The following is a 15,606-nucleotide window of genomic DNA, read 5'->3' as shown; positions in this document are numbered from 1 at the left end:
AATGTGGCTTGGAGCTTGACTTTGGTGGCAACAGCAGGCGCAGAAACGTTTTGGGTTCTAAGATTACTGGATGAACTGCTAGGATTGCTTGCGACATTCAAGGGAAATGGTCTGCGAGTATTTTGTGCCTTGGAGCCTTCTGAATTTCGCCGACTTGTTATGAACGCCCTAGTAGATTTGGGCGGTGGCAGTGAATGCTCAATATGTGGTCCTTGATTAGATTTGTTTTTAAAAGAACTCCCAGAATTTTGATTTACTGGTGTCGGCTTCAGAACTGATGGTGGCGATCGAGTCTTGGGGCTTGGTTGCAATATAAAGTTAAGTAACTCATTGTTGGTCTTGTATGTTTCAAAGAATTTGATCTGTTTATCCCTACTCCTATCTTTTGCGGCCATGTGACTACACTTGGCTACATCTGACGGCATAATTTCAACCAGTTGCGTCAACGGAAGCAAGTCGAAAACAAATTTGCGATTTTGAAGTTTTAACACATCCTGGATGGTATTTGGAATTTTAGACTTCTTTTGTTTGGGCATTGTTTTGGTTATATTGTGTTCTCATGGAGCCGGTATTATAATTCGGTTGTACAATTTTGAGTCTGGACAGATTAAAAAAAAGATTTATTTTTAAGGTTTCTATTGGGTAGATTAAAGCAAAGGTATGTAGACTAGTAATAATCCACAGTTTGCAATCTGTTGGCTAGCCGGGAAGTTAGGTTAATAAAATGATATATATTTCCCGAGCATAAACAGAATTTTATTATATAATACAATAATTCCATAATGGGAAATAGGCCGTTGCTTATAGAAAGGCCAAAGATGCTGTTAGCAACCTGGCGCCTGCGCGGAAGACGTCGACATGGGGTCATCAACTTTATAGTCATATGATTGCAACCCCCAACAAAAGTCGCAGCTGCTGTAGTCACACCCACCCTCAACGCAATGTTAAGGATAAGGGTGGATAGTCATTATATGTGTTAGGATGCTCTAGCCTGATTATGGTTTTGCTGCGTGCCTCTTTCGCTGTTTATAAGGCCGCAACAAACGCCGCTTTACAACGGGACCGTGTGGCCTAATGGATAAGGCGTCGGACTTCGAATCCGAAGATTGCAGGTTCGAGTCCTGTCACGGTCGTTTTTTTTTAGCAATTCTTTTTTAATTTTTTTATATGTGCTCGTAAGCGTATATTTTTTTAGAAAATGCAGACCTACTGAACTTAATTTTTTTGATTACAAAATTTATTTTAAGCCTCTTTAAACCTCTTCAAAGGAAAGAAGTTTAAGTTGATTGAACTGACTTGACACATTGGTCATTAAACAGTTCACGTAATAAGTCTAGTAAACCCCTAGTTCCAACCGACGAAAAAGTAAATAAAAACACAAAACGTGCTGGCCATACCAAATGTGAACTAAACATAAAGATTTTCCGTTGAAAACTTATTATTATGCATTCATGCCAACACTATGAAAAGTGTATGAATGTGTCTATAGCTAGAAAAGTCGAGCAGCAAAGGATTAAATACCATAGCGAACAATGTAATGATAATGCCTAGTAGTTCATTATGGCTCTGAACACAATATTCATAATACAAATTTGTGCAATATGTATTTCATACTTGAGTATATTGTTGAGCTGTACATCGTGATTCAATCAACAGCTTAAACGCCGCTCAACCCAGCAAATACAAAGGCAAAAAAAGTGAAAGTCTAAAAAATGTTATAATAAAAACAATCTATGAATAAGATACTACTAGCCAAGACCCAACAGCAACAGCATTGCCGTCATGCCAACAACAACTCAGTAGTTGCAACTGTTGCTGGCTGCTGGTTGAATTTGATTGCTACATTTAACAACGGAAACAAAATCAAACCAATCGAACCGAACGTGTCCAAACCGGCCACGCCAAGCTGTCCGGCTGTCCGGCAGTCCGACAACTGAGTCCAACTTGTATTATAAGCATTGCCAGCCAACCAGTTTTTAAGTACTGGAGTACTACAGGAACAGTGAGCGACTTGAAAAGTATGCGAAAAACATGCCCAAACATAAATGATAATAGTAGAAACAAATGCTGTCAGAATGGTGACATAGGAAGATAATATGGACTAAACCGGATTGAACAGTTGTATTAAAGTAAGTCTGATCTAAATGGAGAACAGTTCAGGTATATCGGTCTCAGGTATTTATCGTGTTCGGTTCGGATTATTACAGGTACGCTTTACATATGTGTTTTACATATAAGCAGAGTTAGTGTAATTCTTGAATTCCCCTTGCAGTTCAACAAACCTTTCAATTTCCTTTCAAGACCTGTCAATTAAGAGTTCTTTAATATGTTTTTGTTTCGCCAACTCATTGAGTCAAGTTCCAGTCATAATACTGTTATACAGATACACATAAATAAATTCAAGACCTCAACCAACTCTGACTCACAAAATTTGAAAGGCTAGTACGCCTTCCACTGAATTCCATCCGTACTGAATGCCATTTTTGCCCATAACTAAGGACTCTCCATACAATATGCATATGTATTTTAATTATGCACCATGATTCACAAAGTTTACTCATAACCAAAAATATGGGTTTTACGCTATGCGTAACTTAATTTTAATCTGGTATTACATTTTGGGCTTCACCCATTACCAATTAACATGGGTAAGAAGGGTAAAGTTTCACCGATGTATGAAAGAGACAAATTATATTTTGATTGCATATGAACAGTTTTCGCCTTTCCAACTTTACGTAAAAAAATCAAAAACAGTTATCAATCCAAATAAGAATGTGCCCGATTTGAGCAATAAACATTTAATATTTGCGGAGACATTTTAGCTGAGCGCAAAAAGACGTTGTCTGAAATTTAAATTAGAAAGACAAACAGTGGATAAGAGAGCCAAAAAAATATATGGAGAGAGAGAGAGAAAGAGAGAGAGAGAGAGAGAGAGAGAGAGAGAGAGAGAGACCGACACACTGCTTGTATATCTCCACAGTGAAAAAAAACTTTATCTTGGTTTCTTGGCTTGCATGTAGGCGGTTCGGCCTTTAAAATTATGCGAAAATTGACTGGCGCAGATTAAAAAAGCCAATTAGATGAACGCCCTGGATAGCATCTGGATACTTTTATAATTGACATTTTTGCAAGGATTCGATTTAGTGAATTTTAGCTGTTGATGCCAGCCACAGCCACACCATCTATATAATCTGCTAATTAAGGCTTATAAGTTATAGAACAACTTGTTTTTAAGGTGTGTTTGTGTATCTCTTTATATTTTTACGAAACGGGTTTTGGTACACAACGCAAAATCATACCGAATTTAAATCGCAAAATAGCTCGTTTTTATTTTATAAAAAGCAAAAGTGTTGCCAGAGTCTTACACAAAACCCGTTAGTCAGCAAAAAAAAGAAGTGAAAGAAAAATAAATCTTAGCTAAACAGAAAGAGACTACTGAATAAACGAGAATGAGATTGTGCTTTGTATTTGTCTGGCGCATAACTTTCACATATAAAAATGTACCGTTTGATGCCACTGGGAATGGCGACAAAATAAAAAGAACAAAAGAAATAATATTAGTACAGTTAATCAGCAGAAGTGAATGCTGTTATGAAAGCTAAGAGCTTCTTCACAGTAGACTGCTCTTAACTATTTCAGCGCACTTTATCTTCGTTTTCACTTAACATATACACTTTTGACCTTTACATAAATTTCACTTTTCTGTATTCTGCTAGGATTTCTTTACAATCTTTATAAATACGTTTTTCACACACACATACGTATTTTTTATTTTTCTCGAATCGTCTGCGTGGCTCAAAACTTTTGAAATACAAATTGTATTTATCATTTAATTTCTTTCGTATTATTCGTTATTTCTTTTACTTAACCGTTGCCCGAGTTGTCTTGTTTTTTGTTGTTGCTGCTGCATTAAACTTTTAGCCAGCTATACACAAATACATGTTTGTATATGTGTGCATGTACATGTACATGCATACGTATACGCCTGCGCGCACGTACCGTTTATGAGAGCGAGCCCCAGACGTGATATTTGCTTTTAGCCTTTTCTTTTATCCGCGCTAAGCTCTTTTCGAGTTCGTTGTCTTCGCCAAACTAAATTGAAGTCTTTCGTTTGTGCTTATTGGAAGTGGACGCAACTGTGGCTCTGGGCATGACTTTGATTGCTACTTCTTTAGCTGAAGCCGTTGGCAACTGGAAGTAAAATATGAGCGTGGTTGTTTGTTGAGTTTTTCTTGTTAGCTTGTACTTGCTTTGCTCTTCGGTTCAGTTGGCTGTTGTCGTTCTAGTGGCAATGTATGGCCAGTATGTGTGTACACTTTAAGAAGTTTTTACTCTCTTATTTTCACTTTTTATTAATCTCTTTTGCTAGCCGCTTGAAATCATAATATTTTGCCTCTTCCTATCTAGTGAATATAAGGTTTGTTGTTTGCTGCACAAATACATGTTTTTTGCGACAACTTTGTCGAGGTCATCTGGTTTCGTTTTCTTGTACCCTTTACCCATTAATACTATGTGAAAGAGAATGATGAAGCTGATGAAGCTATATCCGAATGCAAAAAATATATATTTATTATCCGAATGTCGACTGAGGATCAATTAACAGAAATATACATAGTTTCTTTTATAGAATAAGATTACCAAGCTTATTTTACTTAATTAATATTGCCTCAGCTACATCGTAGTTTTTTTTTTTTATTTTTGAAAAATGCTCGCCATTTTCGGCGATTGTCATGCCATTAATAAAACATATATGATGGACCACTATCTTTGTGATATCCATTAATTCAAGTAAGGGATACAGAGTTTGTAAGTTTTACTTAAGTAATAAAATTAGCTCTCTTTGCGATGAACATGTGTGTAGTACATGTGTATTTTCGTGTTTATATGAACAGATGGGTAAGGGGCAGCTTTTCGAGAAAAAGCTCAACATTGCTTGTTTCTCTCTTTGACGGCACCAAATAAGTAAGTAAGTAAGTGCTACCTCTCCTCATGGGAAGCACATAATCAAGCGATACAATGGGAAAAGCCATCTGTGGGAGCCTGTCAACGTAAAGCGAACGACCAGTGCCTGTTTAATAAATTATTTGTTTTAAAATATAATAATAAGGAATAAGAAGAAAAACATTTGAGCAAAAAAGGAGTAAGAGAATGATGTGTTATCGTCTCTAATGGGGGAGGATGACTTGTAAATCTAATGTATTAAGAAAAACAAATCCATTTCGATTTTATTATCTAAAACAACTTTCTATAACCCAAGAGCAACCGACTTATAGCGGAGAGTTGACAAACTTTTTAAAATACGTTTAAATATATGCGATTAATATCGATTAGAAAGCATGAGAAAATTCGGTCACATTGCATTCAGATTGTTAAGGCTCGTATATTATCTTTATCAAAAGGCCAGCAGTTTAGTTCAAATCGAGCTACAATTGAATTTTAATCGAATGGTATATAAAAATGTAATTACTGATACATAACAATTTCCTAGAAAAATTACCGTTTCCTATAAGTACCAGTATAATTGTGTTATTTATGTGTAAAAAGAATGCATTATAAATAAACAGTGACAGTGAACGATAAAATGTAATCGAATAACCTATTTGATCTAGTTCCTTAGTTCAGTACAGTGAGTCTTTTGATCGAACTGTATGAAAGGTTCTTTATAACTCTGGCCACATTGCGTTAAAATTGTATGTCGCGTTGTTCGGCTGTTGCTCGTGTAAAAATTATTGAAATTACACAAACGCACACACCGCAGCCATAAAAACATCTTTTAATGTGAGTAAAAGAACAAAGACGGTACAATGGGAGCCTGTGTATGTCGCATGAATCCCGACAATGAGACAATGAGTGTTTCCTCGGCGAGCGCTTCGCGTCCGGCCAGCGCAGGTGAGTAGCCTTTCCACACCAACATCAATTTGCATCCATTATCAAAGTGAAATGCTTTGTTATTGTATGCGTCACATAGGAATCGCTTTGGGGGGCGCTGCGCGCAAGAATCGTCCACTATGCCATGAGACCATTAAGTGGCGCTCGGACGTCCCATTAACTGAAGGTCAACTGCGCTCCAAACGGGACGAGTTTTGGGACACTGCTCCGGCATTTGACGGGCGAAAAGAGATTTGGGATGCGCTTCGAGCTGCCACAAATGCAGCAGAATGTCTGGATTTCCAAATGGCCCAGGCCATATTAGATGGCGCTAATGTGTCCGTGCCCAATGGGTGAGTTTAACTAGGTGACTCCTATCAAATAAATCAAACCCCTCCGCTTCAACGCGGCTGCATTAAACACTAATTACTCTTGACGCCACCTACAAAAAATCAATAAAATGTGATTAAGTTGACCATATAACTCTATTGATGCAAACCCACAACACTTTGCATACCTTCAGTTTATTAACTAATAATACAGAAGTAAATATCAATCTAATTACATTTAAAACATGGTGTGGAGAGAGAATCAAAAAAAAAAAAAAACAAATTGTTTGGAAGACTTAATATTCAAATTAATTTTTTTTTTGTTTAAAAAGAAAAAAGTACGTGACAACTTTTGGATTTAAGGTATACATAATCCATTTTTCATTGACAGTCAAAAATTGCTGTTTATAATGTTCTGGTACACATCGTATCTTAACATTTTATAGTTCAATCATTAAAATGTTGCTATGCTGTTGATATATTTTTTTTAAAACAATGTTTGGTAACTAATTGCTGGTAACATCTATATAACATCCTTCTCTTGCAGCTACCTCACAGAATGCTACGATGAACTGGGTACACAGTACAAGGTGCCCATTTATTGTCTGTCCTATCCCATTAACATTGTAAAAGAGGAGAATGGGCGCGACTCGCCAGCTGAATACTCAGAGCCTGTAGATGGAGGAACCGAAATCTTTCTGAAACTGCGCATATCATCGACCATGACTGATGTTAAACTGCCGGTATATTCAAAAGATACGGTGGGACAGTGCAAAAAAAAGTTGCAGGTGAGTAAGAATAAAACTATTTTATCGATAGAGCTTGTAAATCTGTATTGTTATTATTTTTAATCACGCAGTCTGTAGAAGGCGTCGATGCATGCTGCCAACGTTGGTTCTACAGCGGAAAGCTGCTAGGCGATAAGGTACCCATTGATGAGTGCAGCATACACCAAGGCTATGTGGTGCAGGTCATTGTTAATACAGAGCACTATAATCACGACAACAGCACGAGTATCGTTCATTTGTCGCTTGCGAGCTAGCAATACACCAACTCCATACTAGTCAACTTAGGCATCAACAGCAATAAGCTTTGTGAACAACGGCAATTGGCTAGCAGTGACAACAACAACAATTCCAAGCACTCCGGCAGCAACACAAAGAGCTTTAATATAAAGCACAAAGAACCAAAACAAAAACATCGACAACTAACGTATTGCATTTATCCAAAGCACACGCAAAATGCCAATAGTTATGTTTTGTTTTTATATTAGCTCGCCTTATTGTTGTTCTTGTTGTTATTGTTGTTGTATTGCTATTGCGAAACATACAATTCTGAGCAAATACAAAAAATTAATGAAAAATGCCTATAAATATAAAAATTAATTATAAATACATATATTTTTTTGATAATAATTATGTATGTTAACAAAATTAAGCAGTCGCTATAAAGAATAATTTGTATAAACTGCTGTATTGAGTAGAAATATTCAAATATGCGCATGAAATTCACAATTAAAAATCAAATAAACAAATGTACATTTCTCATGAAATCAAAAACAAAACTAGAACTCCAAATTCAGAAAAACGCATAATAATTACAAATTGCTTATTAACTAATTATACGCAAACATTTGTATGTATTGTAAAAAAAAATACTGTAGTATTTGGCTGTAATGAAAAAGCAAAGCAAACATTCGCTTAATGTGTCGAAATACTACATCAACTTTTGATACTGTACAAGAAAGCATATATGTAAAAATGTTGGAACGCCGAGCACAAATTTAATGTAATAATCTTTAACAAAAACAAACGAAATTCCAAAAGAAATTGTTAAATTTAATTCTTGCTCAATGTAGTTAACACAATAGTATAAAGTGGTTGAACGGTTGGAAACGTTAATATCGGATAGAGTAAACCCAAGTACCTTATAAATGTATATGATTTTTGCTTATAGTTTTAAAGCCAGAACAGAAATACAATGAAGTGCTTACTTATTTAAAAAAAGATTCTAGTTTTGTATGATTTTCGTTTAAATTATTTATTGCAATATTGAGAAGCACTTCAAATTGAGACCATGCGATATTAGACTGAGCAAATCGCTGTTGAACGCAACAAATGGAATACAATAATTGTTAGATTTTATAATTATTTAAAATATGCTTTTGTCTGGAAATAGTAACGAACAATGTAAACAGTTACACCGCACCGGCATATCTTTGCCATTTAATGTTTATGTGTACTTCTTTTTATGCATTTTTTTTTTTAAATTTTAGTAACTGTAATATATTAAAAAAAAAATAAAATGGAATTGCGAGTCAAGCATTCTTTATCCACGCGCATCCATTTTTTGCAATAGAGTCAGGAAGGAAAAGGCTGTTGCAATAGTCTGTAAGACAAGGAAGATTGATAATAATATGAGAGGTATGTTAATATATTATGTTAATATTAAAAGACACCACTTACAGATCTCAATCGGTCCACATTCAGATTGTATATTTTACCAGCAGTCAGTCGAAAGGTTCGACGGGAATTTATCAAGAAAATAATATAATCGCTGCGCAACTGACGCAAATGCAGTTGCCAAGGACTTCGCAAGAGTGCATCCCCACATCGTTGACTGTTCTGATACACAACATCAGCAAAGTAGCAAATAATAAAGAGCTCATAGAGGACTAACAGCAGATACTGGCCCAATGACACCATGCGCATCAATGAATTGACCGTAGTGCTCTTTATTGAAACAAAAGCCACCAGGCACATAAGAAAAGTAACTTCGGCGATTTTGAACAACCAAATGGGATTATAGAAACTTTCCATTTTTTGCAGAATTGATATAATATAGTTATGTTGCTGCACACATCGCTTTAATGAGTGGTTGAATGCGGTGGGGAAGGTAGTAATTTTGTTTCGTTTTTGTTGCTGCATAAGTTTTTCCAGTGGAGTAGTAATTTCGTAGGAGTAACAAAATTGATTTAACTCGTCATCCGCCACAGATTGTGCATTTTGGAGTTTACTGTGAAATCGATAAGGTAAAATTTATTGCATGATTTTGTCTTGTCTAATATGAAGGAAATAACCTTAGCTCGGCCATATTCGCGCCCATCTTCAAATAACTAGTAGCTAGAATATTCTTCAGGCTACAGGACAACATATCATATTGGCCAGATATTACTATACCTAGAACCATATGAAACCCACTGGAAGAAGCAAAGGCGGCAGCCACTTGAATCTGTCCGACAGCCTGAAGAAAGAAAACCAATTCATAGACAATCGGTTGCTGTCAAAAATAACAAAATAATATACAAGAGCTCCTTTTTTTGACTTCATTCCGACTTACGCTATAATTAAACGGATACCAACATGCTAAGGGCAGACTTCTGTCTCGGTAAACTATGGGCAGCATCAACCAGAATATGGTTCCCACATAGCAACAGTAGACATAACTTTTGATCCATAAATTAGACTGACGCAGGGCTTCTGTGACGGTCACATAGGTAAATCCGTACGCCGAGCGTATCTGATGTTTTTCATTGACAGAGCTAATTATCTCATTTAAAAGCTTGTGTCTGAAGCGTCGAAAGTATAACTTCATTGTAATTGTCCACAGATAGATCACCGTTTGTATAAGACAGTTGACAAGAAACTCTAGATCACCTTGGCCGTAGTAAATGTAGATAGTATAGATAAATAATATGGCTATGTGCATGCATACAAAGTAATTAAATATCTCGTAGATCCAATTCAACACGATAAGCAAGAAATTTAGGCAGCTGCTTTGATTTCCCATTCGAAATGGATACATGCCAGCCACGCGCATCGTCGACAGTATAAAGACGAACAGATCGCGGCGTTGCGACTCCTCTTTAGTTGGAATATCTGAGCATTTCATGCTGTTCTCTAATACTGCTATACTAATCGAATATTATTTGAATGTTCACGCTTTTAAATAGTTTGTGAATAGTCATAATATTGTGTATTTATATATAAATTTTAAATTATTAGGTTCAAGGCGACCATTTGCTGTCAAAACTTTTTATTGAAATTATATATATTGTTAATAAATTATAAGCCAAAAACTTTTTTAATACTTTAATTGGTATCCATGGTAAGTCCATAATTAAATTACCTTATTTCATTGCTTTACTTTCCGATTGAAAAGTAAAATAAGGCAATTTATTCCCCAATTTTATGGGGGAAGGGCGGTAAAAATATAAATGTCACCTCTTCTCCTATTATTTTGAATGGCAGTCAAACTTTCATAAAAATTAATCTTGTAGAAGAATCTAAACTTGTGTGTAATTCATTCCTTAATTTGCTGTATTTTCTTTATTGTAATTACTGCGATTTTCAGCGATGTGAGACAACATGAGGTACATATATAGGAAATGAAGCGTAAAGCGAACAATATTATTGTGTATGGGCTAAATAAATGATTGGTTAATGTAAAAAATGTAAGTACACATGAAAAACACTTTGAATATAATTGTAATCTCAATCTATGTTTAGCTGACGGAAGGTGCCCTCCATGCCAAACAGATCATCGCTTGTCTTTGGTGCGCCTGGGCGTAATGATTCATTTGCCTTTTTGTCCTCTTGCTCCTTAAACCACTCGGTATTATCAGCCAATTTCTGTTTCCACCACTGGTTGAGCTCAACAATTGGTCCCGCCTTGCCGCCATATTCATTGGGCAGCAAGTCACGTGGCACCACCTTGTAAAGGCTCTCTACATCGTTGTGGAAGGTAATACGGCTGCGAATCTTCTCCTTGACGAAGGGCTTAACAAAGTTAAATATGGTGTCCACCAATGGAGAAATGTTGATCACATGCACCTCCTTCACCTTAACTGGATACGCCTCCTGTACGGCAATCAAAAACTTCTTCACCACCGTCGGCGAGAATTTAGCAAAATGTGATGCACTAGCTACAGCCGCATCCAAAATGAACACATCGCCGGCAATGCCCACGGACTCCTCCGCCAAGCGGACATCGCCAATCATCAGAGCCACCTTCATTGCATCCAGAATATGATGTGGCTGAAAATCGCAATCAATGCCGCGAATAAACGTAATGCGTCGTCCATTGGGCGTTATTCCCGGAAGTGTGGGGCAGTGACTGTTAAAAGGTAGGTAGGTATATTAGGTAGGATGATCGAATGTATATTGTTGATTATAAGTACACATAGTCCAGGACAATGTTCAGCTCCTCGCGATTTATGTCACGATTGGCAAAAAACTCGGGCACTGCATTCCGCATCGTATAGTACATATCCAGCTTCTTCTTCACTTTCTCTAGGCTGAATTTGCAGCCTCGCAAGAAAGTTGTCAGCCGCATATCATCCATATCCTTAGGCAGATGTGGTTGGGTCTCCAGCCACTCACGAATCAGTTTAATATCACGCTCAATATCAGCTGGGTCCTCAGGTTCGCGCAACTCCTCGCGAATGCTTACTCGCTGTGCGGGTGTGGGATGTAGCATCATCATCTGATCAAGTAAAGACAAGGAATACCAGATGAAATAATGCCAAATGGGAAACAGAAAGAACGGGTGCATTTTATAAGTATTAACACCTGAACGCAGGTGTAGGTAGGAAAAAAATCTGAATGCATTATTTATTTTAATAAAAGTTTTTGACTCTTTCAAGCCAAGCAACTTTCATTATATTGTCTAATAAACTCATCAGACCCATTTGTTACTTGCCCAATCATTATTTTTTTTAACGTATTATCTTCTATCTAACATTCATTTTAAGATTTTAATTAAGCTACGGTGAAATCTCTACCTGAAGTCACACGCGACTGCGTCGTGTCATTAACATGGCCAGACCCCTTATACGACTTTACATTGTCAAAATGTAGCCCCTGCGATTGCTGTACACGGCCGTAGTTAGACCCGGTCCCAGTCATAGTACTGTCACGCCCACTTGCGTAAGGTGTTTTAGCTCGGCCCAAATCAACTGCGAAGCGACCTCAAAATAAAAACTGTTCATGGTTCACGTTTATTTGGCAATTTCAGTTGACTTTTGATACACTAGCAGCAATTTTAACAACAACAACATTTGCCTCCATAAAAGTAAGTACAAAAAAGAAAAAACACTTTAAACAACAATAACAAATATGTTTTGAATAACCTAATGCAAACTCAAAACGTAGCAACAGCTTAAACTAAATTCAGCGTTAATTGAGCCGGAAAAGCAATATTTAAGACTCTTACCTCAAACCCTTGTATTTAAATGCATCTTTTGTAATTAAGTCTTGGCTACGCCACACTTTGACCTCCCAACGGTTATTTCTTTATATTATTATTGGTTGACTTTGGTTCATATACTCTTTGCTTTTTTGTGTGTGTGGGAAATTCGAAAATGTTTAGATTAAAACCTATTAACTAACATAATCTTTGGAAGGTGGCTACATCTGCAAATTCCTAAAAAGTATAAGGAAAACCGATAGATGAAGACAAACTATTTAGAAAACGAATTGAGGGTTGAAATATATTTAAATTAAGGGATTGGTTAGTCAAGAGATACTTTTTTTTTTTTTTTTTTTTTTTTTTTAAATTTTAGATTCTTTTATTACTGATGTGCTGTTACTATAGTCTAGCATCACATCTGCGTGAGTATCGGGGGTTCATAGTATAATAGCTTTGAGGTAGCTTATTTAGATATTTTTTTATGGTATGTGTTTATTTAAATTAAGAGATACAACTTTAAGGTTATGCAAATGTGGTATTCATACAGGAATTGCAATCCTTATTATATTTTGATTAATTGTAAACTCATTTACTGCAAGGTGCAATAGGAAAAAAATGACTCATTGAGGTCAGTTACACGAAAAGCGAATGTTACATTTTGTGGTTAAGTTAAAAAAAAAAATTGTTGCAAAAGCAAAACGAAAATTGCATATTTCCAAACCACGTGCTGTATGGTATTCTCTCAGCAGGAACCACATCAACTAACAGTCATGCAATGAACATCAACAACAATTACTATCGGTTGCAAATTTGATTAACGTGGATGTATACCATATATTGGATGTGTATGTGCTGCTTGGGTATTGTGAGGCAACTAGGCACACAATTCTCTATGTACACTCATGTGGCTTTGTTGTTGTTGTTGTTGTTGTTGTTGTTGTTGTTGTTGCTACTGCTGCTAATGGCCATTGCGTTTACTGCAAATGTTGCCTGCAACAACTTCAAATATTGCGAAAATCTTCGCGAAAACCAAATGTAAGGCGGTTAAAACAGAAACGGGTTTATTGTCTGGCTTTTGGTCTTTGGGTCTAATTGGTACTCCGTTTCTTTCTCCTTCTGTCTTCTATATACATATATGCCATTATTGTTATTACCTTAATGTTGCTTATGTTGTTCGTATTTGCTTTATAGTTGTGCAGTATTTCAGAGTTTTTCAGCTGAAGCGGATGAGAGAATGATTGATATATTTGCCAAGTTAAAAGTAGTATTGTAAGTAAAACTTGGACAAAATGGTGTGAGGCAAAGCCATGTAACTAATCAAAGCCAAACTTTGTGTATATCTGGTCTATTTTGTTAATTGTTAATTTAAAATGTGTATTTAATCACAATTAAAATTGCTTCAGAAACGATTTAAAGAATTTTTCAGATTATTGTTCTCAATTATTCCTATGTCACAATTGCCCATTGGCAATTTAAGACCGTTTATAATTACATTTTTTCTTCTTTGAGCACAATTCAACTGAACATAATTTGCACACATTTTATTATTGTTATTTCACTCATTTAAATTCCATGCTGCATTCCGAATGTGCGAATACATGACAAAGATGTGAAATGCAAATATATATTGGTATGTGGAATTTATATAGAATATCGGATAAAAGGCCATGTTGATTTAAATATTCCTGAATAGCCGGCTTTATGTAAAGTCGAATGAGTATTACAGCTCACCTTGATTTCGTTGTTAATTGGATAGTCAGCTGGTAATCCTTTTTGGGAGCTTTGGCTTTAAGTATCCAATGGGCAACGTAGGAATGGAATATTAAACGCACAAAACACGACCGAAGCGCTGAAGACGGTAACTAAATCTGATCGTTTTGAAACAAGTTGCAGCGCATATAAATACTTCCACGCGAGCAACGACGAAAACAAAAAAGCCAGCTGACGAACGACCACGACGACGATTGCAATAGCAACAACATGAGCAGAAGAAACCCGAAAGCCGTTAAACAGATCATGCCAAGAAAATCGGTCAAAGAGAAAAATCTGCACGAACCAGCAACTGTCTGCATCTGCGTAAGTCTAAGCGGCATGGCATTGAGGGGTGCGCGAGGCTCGCAGGCACGAAAGCTTTGCTGCCATTTGCGCAAGAAAAGTTCAATGAGCGCACATCGGCCACAGACCCGCCACGCTCCACTGCCAGCCAGCCGTTCAGACGAGTAACACAACGGTCAGCCCAAAAATTTTGTCAACCAGGCTTAGTCAAGTTCCGAACCGTAGAGTGGTAGTAGCTAGCCAAGTTTGTGTCTTCAGTCTTTTATTTTTGTTCTTTGAAGGCATGGTGCTGTACAAATGCGCTGCCCCGCCCTTTGCAGATTATTCCACCTATCAGTCATGGTAAAAACTGCTGCGTGCAAGTTGTAAAAATATATATATTTTTAACTTTCCAAGTATTTCCACTTAAGAAAAATAATAGTAATATCTTATGCCCGCCATGTGAGCTATGACGAAAACTGTGCGGCAGACAAAATGTGTAGCTAAATCGTTGCCAATCGTCGAATATAATTGAAACGCATTGGCGTGCACATTGGATTTCAAATCAAATAAGTTTTGCCATAATTATATCATTTGTTTTTTTTTCGACATTTTTCAATTAAGCAATTTGACCAAAGCAGTCCGTAATATTGTCTACAGCAATACTCTACTATACGGTTTTTACTAACAACATAAGGGTCGTTGAACTTGTGTCAGTGCCAGGAGTGTTTCCTCATTTTCATTCAAATGCAAAATGTTTTCTATAACGAACACCGGTAATAACTTTGCCACAGATTGCGTTTAAGCTTCATTTTGTTTTTATTGTTCCACGTGATGATTGCTTACAATTATTCGAACTCTTAAAAAGGGCTTTTATAAACCTTACTTTTAAGAACTGAAGGTTACGCTTAAACTAAAGTTGTGTTTATTGAGCATTTTACTGCTCTTTTTTTAGCAGATCCAGTTCTAAAAAACTTTTATTATGCTATGCTCATAGTTATATAAGGTAATCCTAATAATTTAAAAGCTATGGTTAAGCTTAAGCTTTCGCCGTGCATTTATGTAATTTATTCAATATCTTTAGTTTAGGGCTAATAAATGTTGCTAACAGTAAAACTAACAACTTTATACTGCACATGTTATTTTGGCAGTTTGTTAAACTATTCAAAGGAATTTACGAAATAGC

At 36.3% G+C, this 15,606-nt stretch overlaps 3 protein-coding genes and 1 non-coding gene across 4 annotated transcripts; 2 read left to right on the top strand and 2 right to left on the bottom strand.

Annotated features, from left to right (window-relative positions):
* Positions 1 to 1,060: 1,060 nt before the first annotated feature.
* Trnar-ucg lies at positions 1,061 to 1,133 on the top strand. Its single transcript has one exon. It is a non-coding gene; the product is annotated as a tRNA-Arg (tRNA).
* A 4,538-nt stretch (positions 1,134 to 5,671) lies between these two features.
* LOC115767919 (ubiquitin domain-containing protein 1) lies at positions 5,672 to 7,590 on the top strand. Its single transcript, XM_030712288.1, has 4 exons — positions 5,672 to 5,889; positions 5,969 to 6,221; positions 6,745 to 6,985; positions 7,057 to 7,590. Exons 1-4 carry the CDS (start codon positions 5,805 to 5,807, stop codon positions 7,237 to 7,239), a joined length of 762 nt encoding a protein of 253 aa, XP_030568148.1. The 5' UTR covers positions 5,672 to 5,804; the 3' UTR covers positions 7,240 to 7,590.
* An 886-nt stretch (positions 7,591 to 8,476) lies between these two features.
* On the bottom strand, positions 8,477 to 10,123 carry LOC115767918 (odorant receptor 83a). Its single transcript, XM_030712287.1, has 4 exons — positions 9,537 to 10,123; positions 9,277 to 9,476; positions 8,663 to 9,212; positions 8,477 to 8,585 (listed from the first exon to the last, which is right to left on the bottom strand). Exons 1-4 carry the CDS (start codon positions 10,086 to 10,088, stop codon positions 8,526 to 8,528), a joined length of 1,362 nt encoding a protein of 453 aa, XP_030568147.1. The 5' UTR covers positions 10,089 to 10,123; the 3' UTR covers positions 8,477 to 8,525.
* Positions 10,124 to 10,510: 387 nt separating this feature from the next.
* On the bottom strand, positions 10,511 to 14,241 carry LOC115767923 (alpha-tocopherol transfer protein-like). Its single transcript, XM_030712291.1, has 3 exons — positions 14,118 to 14,241; positions 11,377 to 11,681; positions 10,511 to 11,312 (listed from the first exon to the last, which is right to left on the bottom strand). The coding sequence occupies exons 2-3, from the start codon at positions 11,679 to 11,681 to the stop codon at positions 10,691 to 10,693; spliced, it is 927 nt and encodes a 308-aa protein (XP_030568151.1). The 5' UTR covers positions 14,118 to 14,241; the 3' UTR covers positions 10,511 to 10,690.
* Positions 14,242 to 15,606: the final 1,365 nt, after the last annotated feature.

Source organism: Drosophila novamexicana, unplaced genomic scaffold (genome assembly GCF_003285875.2).
Source record: "Drosophila novamexicana strain 15010-1031.04,08,12 unplaced genomic scaffold, DnovRS2.1 tig00001488-arrow-arrow-pilon, whole genome shotgun sequence".
NCBI lineage: Eukaryota > Metazoa > Arthropoda > Insecta > Diptera > Drosophilidae > Drosophila > Drosophila novamexicana.
Note: the sequence above shows the minus strand (reverse complement) of the source record. Positions and strands in the feature narration are given on the sequence as shown.

Excerpts from the sequence above, each read along its gene's own strand:
- LOC115767919 (XM_030712288.1), top strand. The coding sequence starts at position 5,805 with ATGGGAGCCTGTGTATGTCGCATGAATCCCGACAATGAGACAATGAGT. Across the intron at positions 6,222-6,744 it reads AATGTGTCCGTGCCCAATGG|CTACCTCACAGAATGCTACG; the intron begins GTGAGTTTAACT and ends CTTCTCTTGCAG. Across the intron at positions 6,986-7,056 it reads AGTGCAAAAAAAAGTTGCAG|TCTGTAGAAGGCGTCGATGC; the intron begins GTGAGTAAGAAT and ends TTAATCACGCAG.
- LOC115767918 (XM_030712287.1), bottom strand. The coding sequence starts at position 10,088 with ATGAAATGCTCAGATATTCCAACTAAAGAGGAGTCGCAACGCCGCGAT. Across the intron at positions 9,213-9,276 it reads GCGAATATGGCCGAGCTAAG|TAAACTCCAAAATGCACAAT; the intron begins GTTATTTCCTTC and ends TCGATTTCACAG. Across the intron at positions 8,586-8,662 it reads ATGTGGACCGATTGAGATCT|ACTATTGCAACAGCCTTTTC; the intron begins GTAAGTGGTGTC and ends CTTGTCTTACAG.
- LOC115767923 (XM_030712291.1), bottom strand. The coding sequence starts at position 11,681 with ATGATGATGCTACATCCCACACCCGCACAGCGAGTAAGCATTCGCGAG. Across the intron at positions 11,313-11,376 it reads AACATTGTCCTGGACTATGT|TCACTGCCCCACACTTCCGG; the intron begins GTACTTATAATC and ends ACCTTTTAACAG.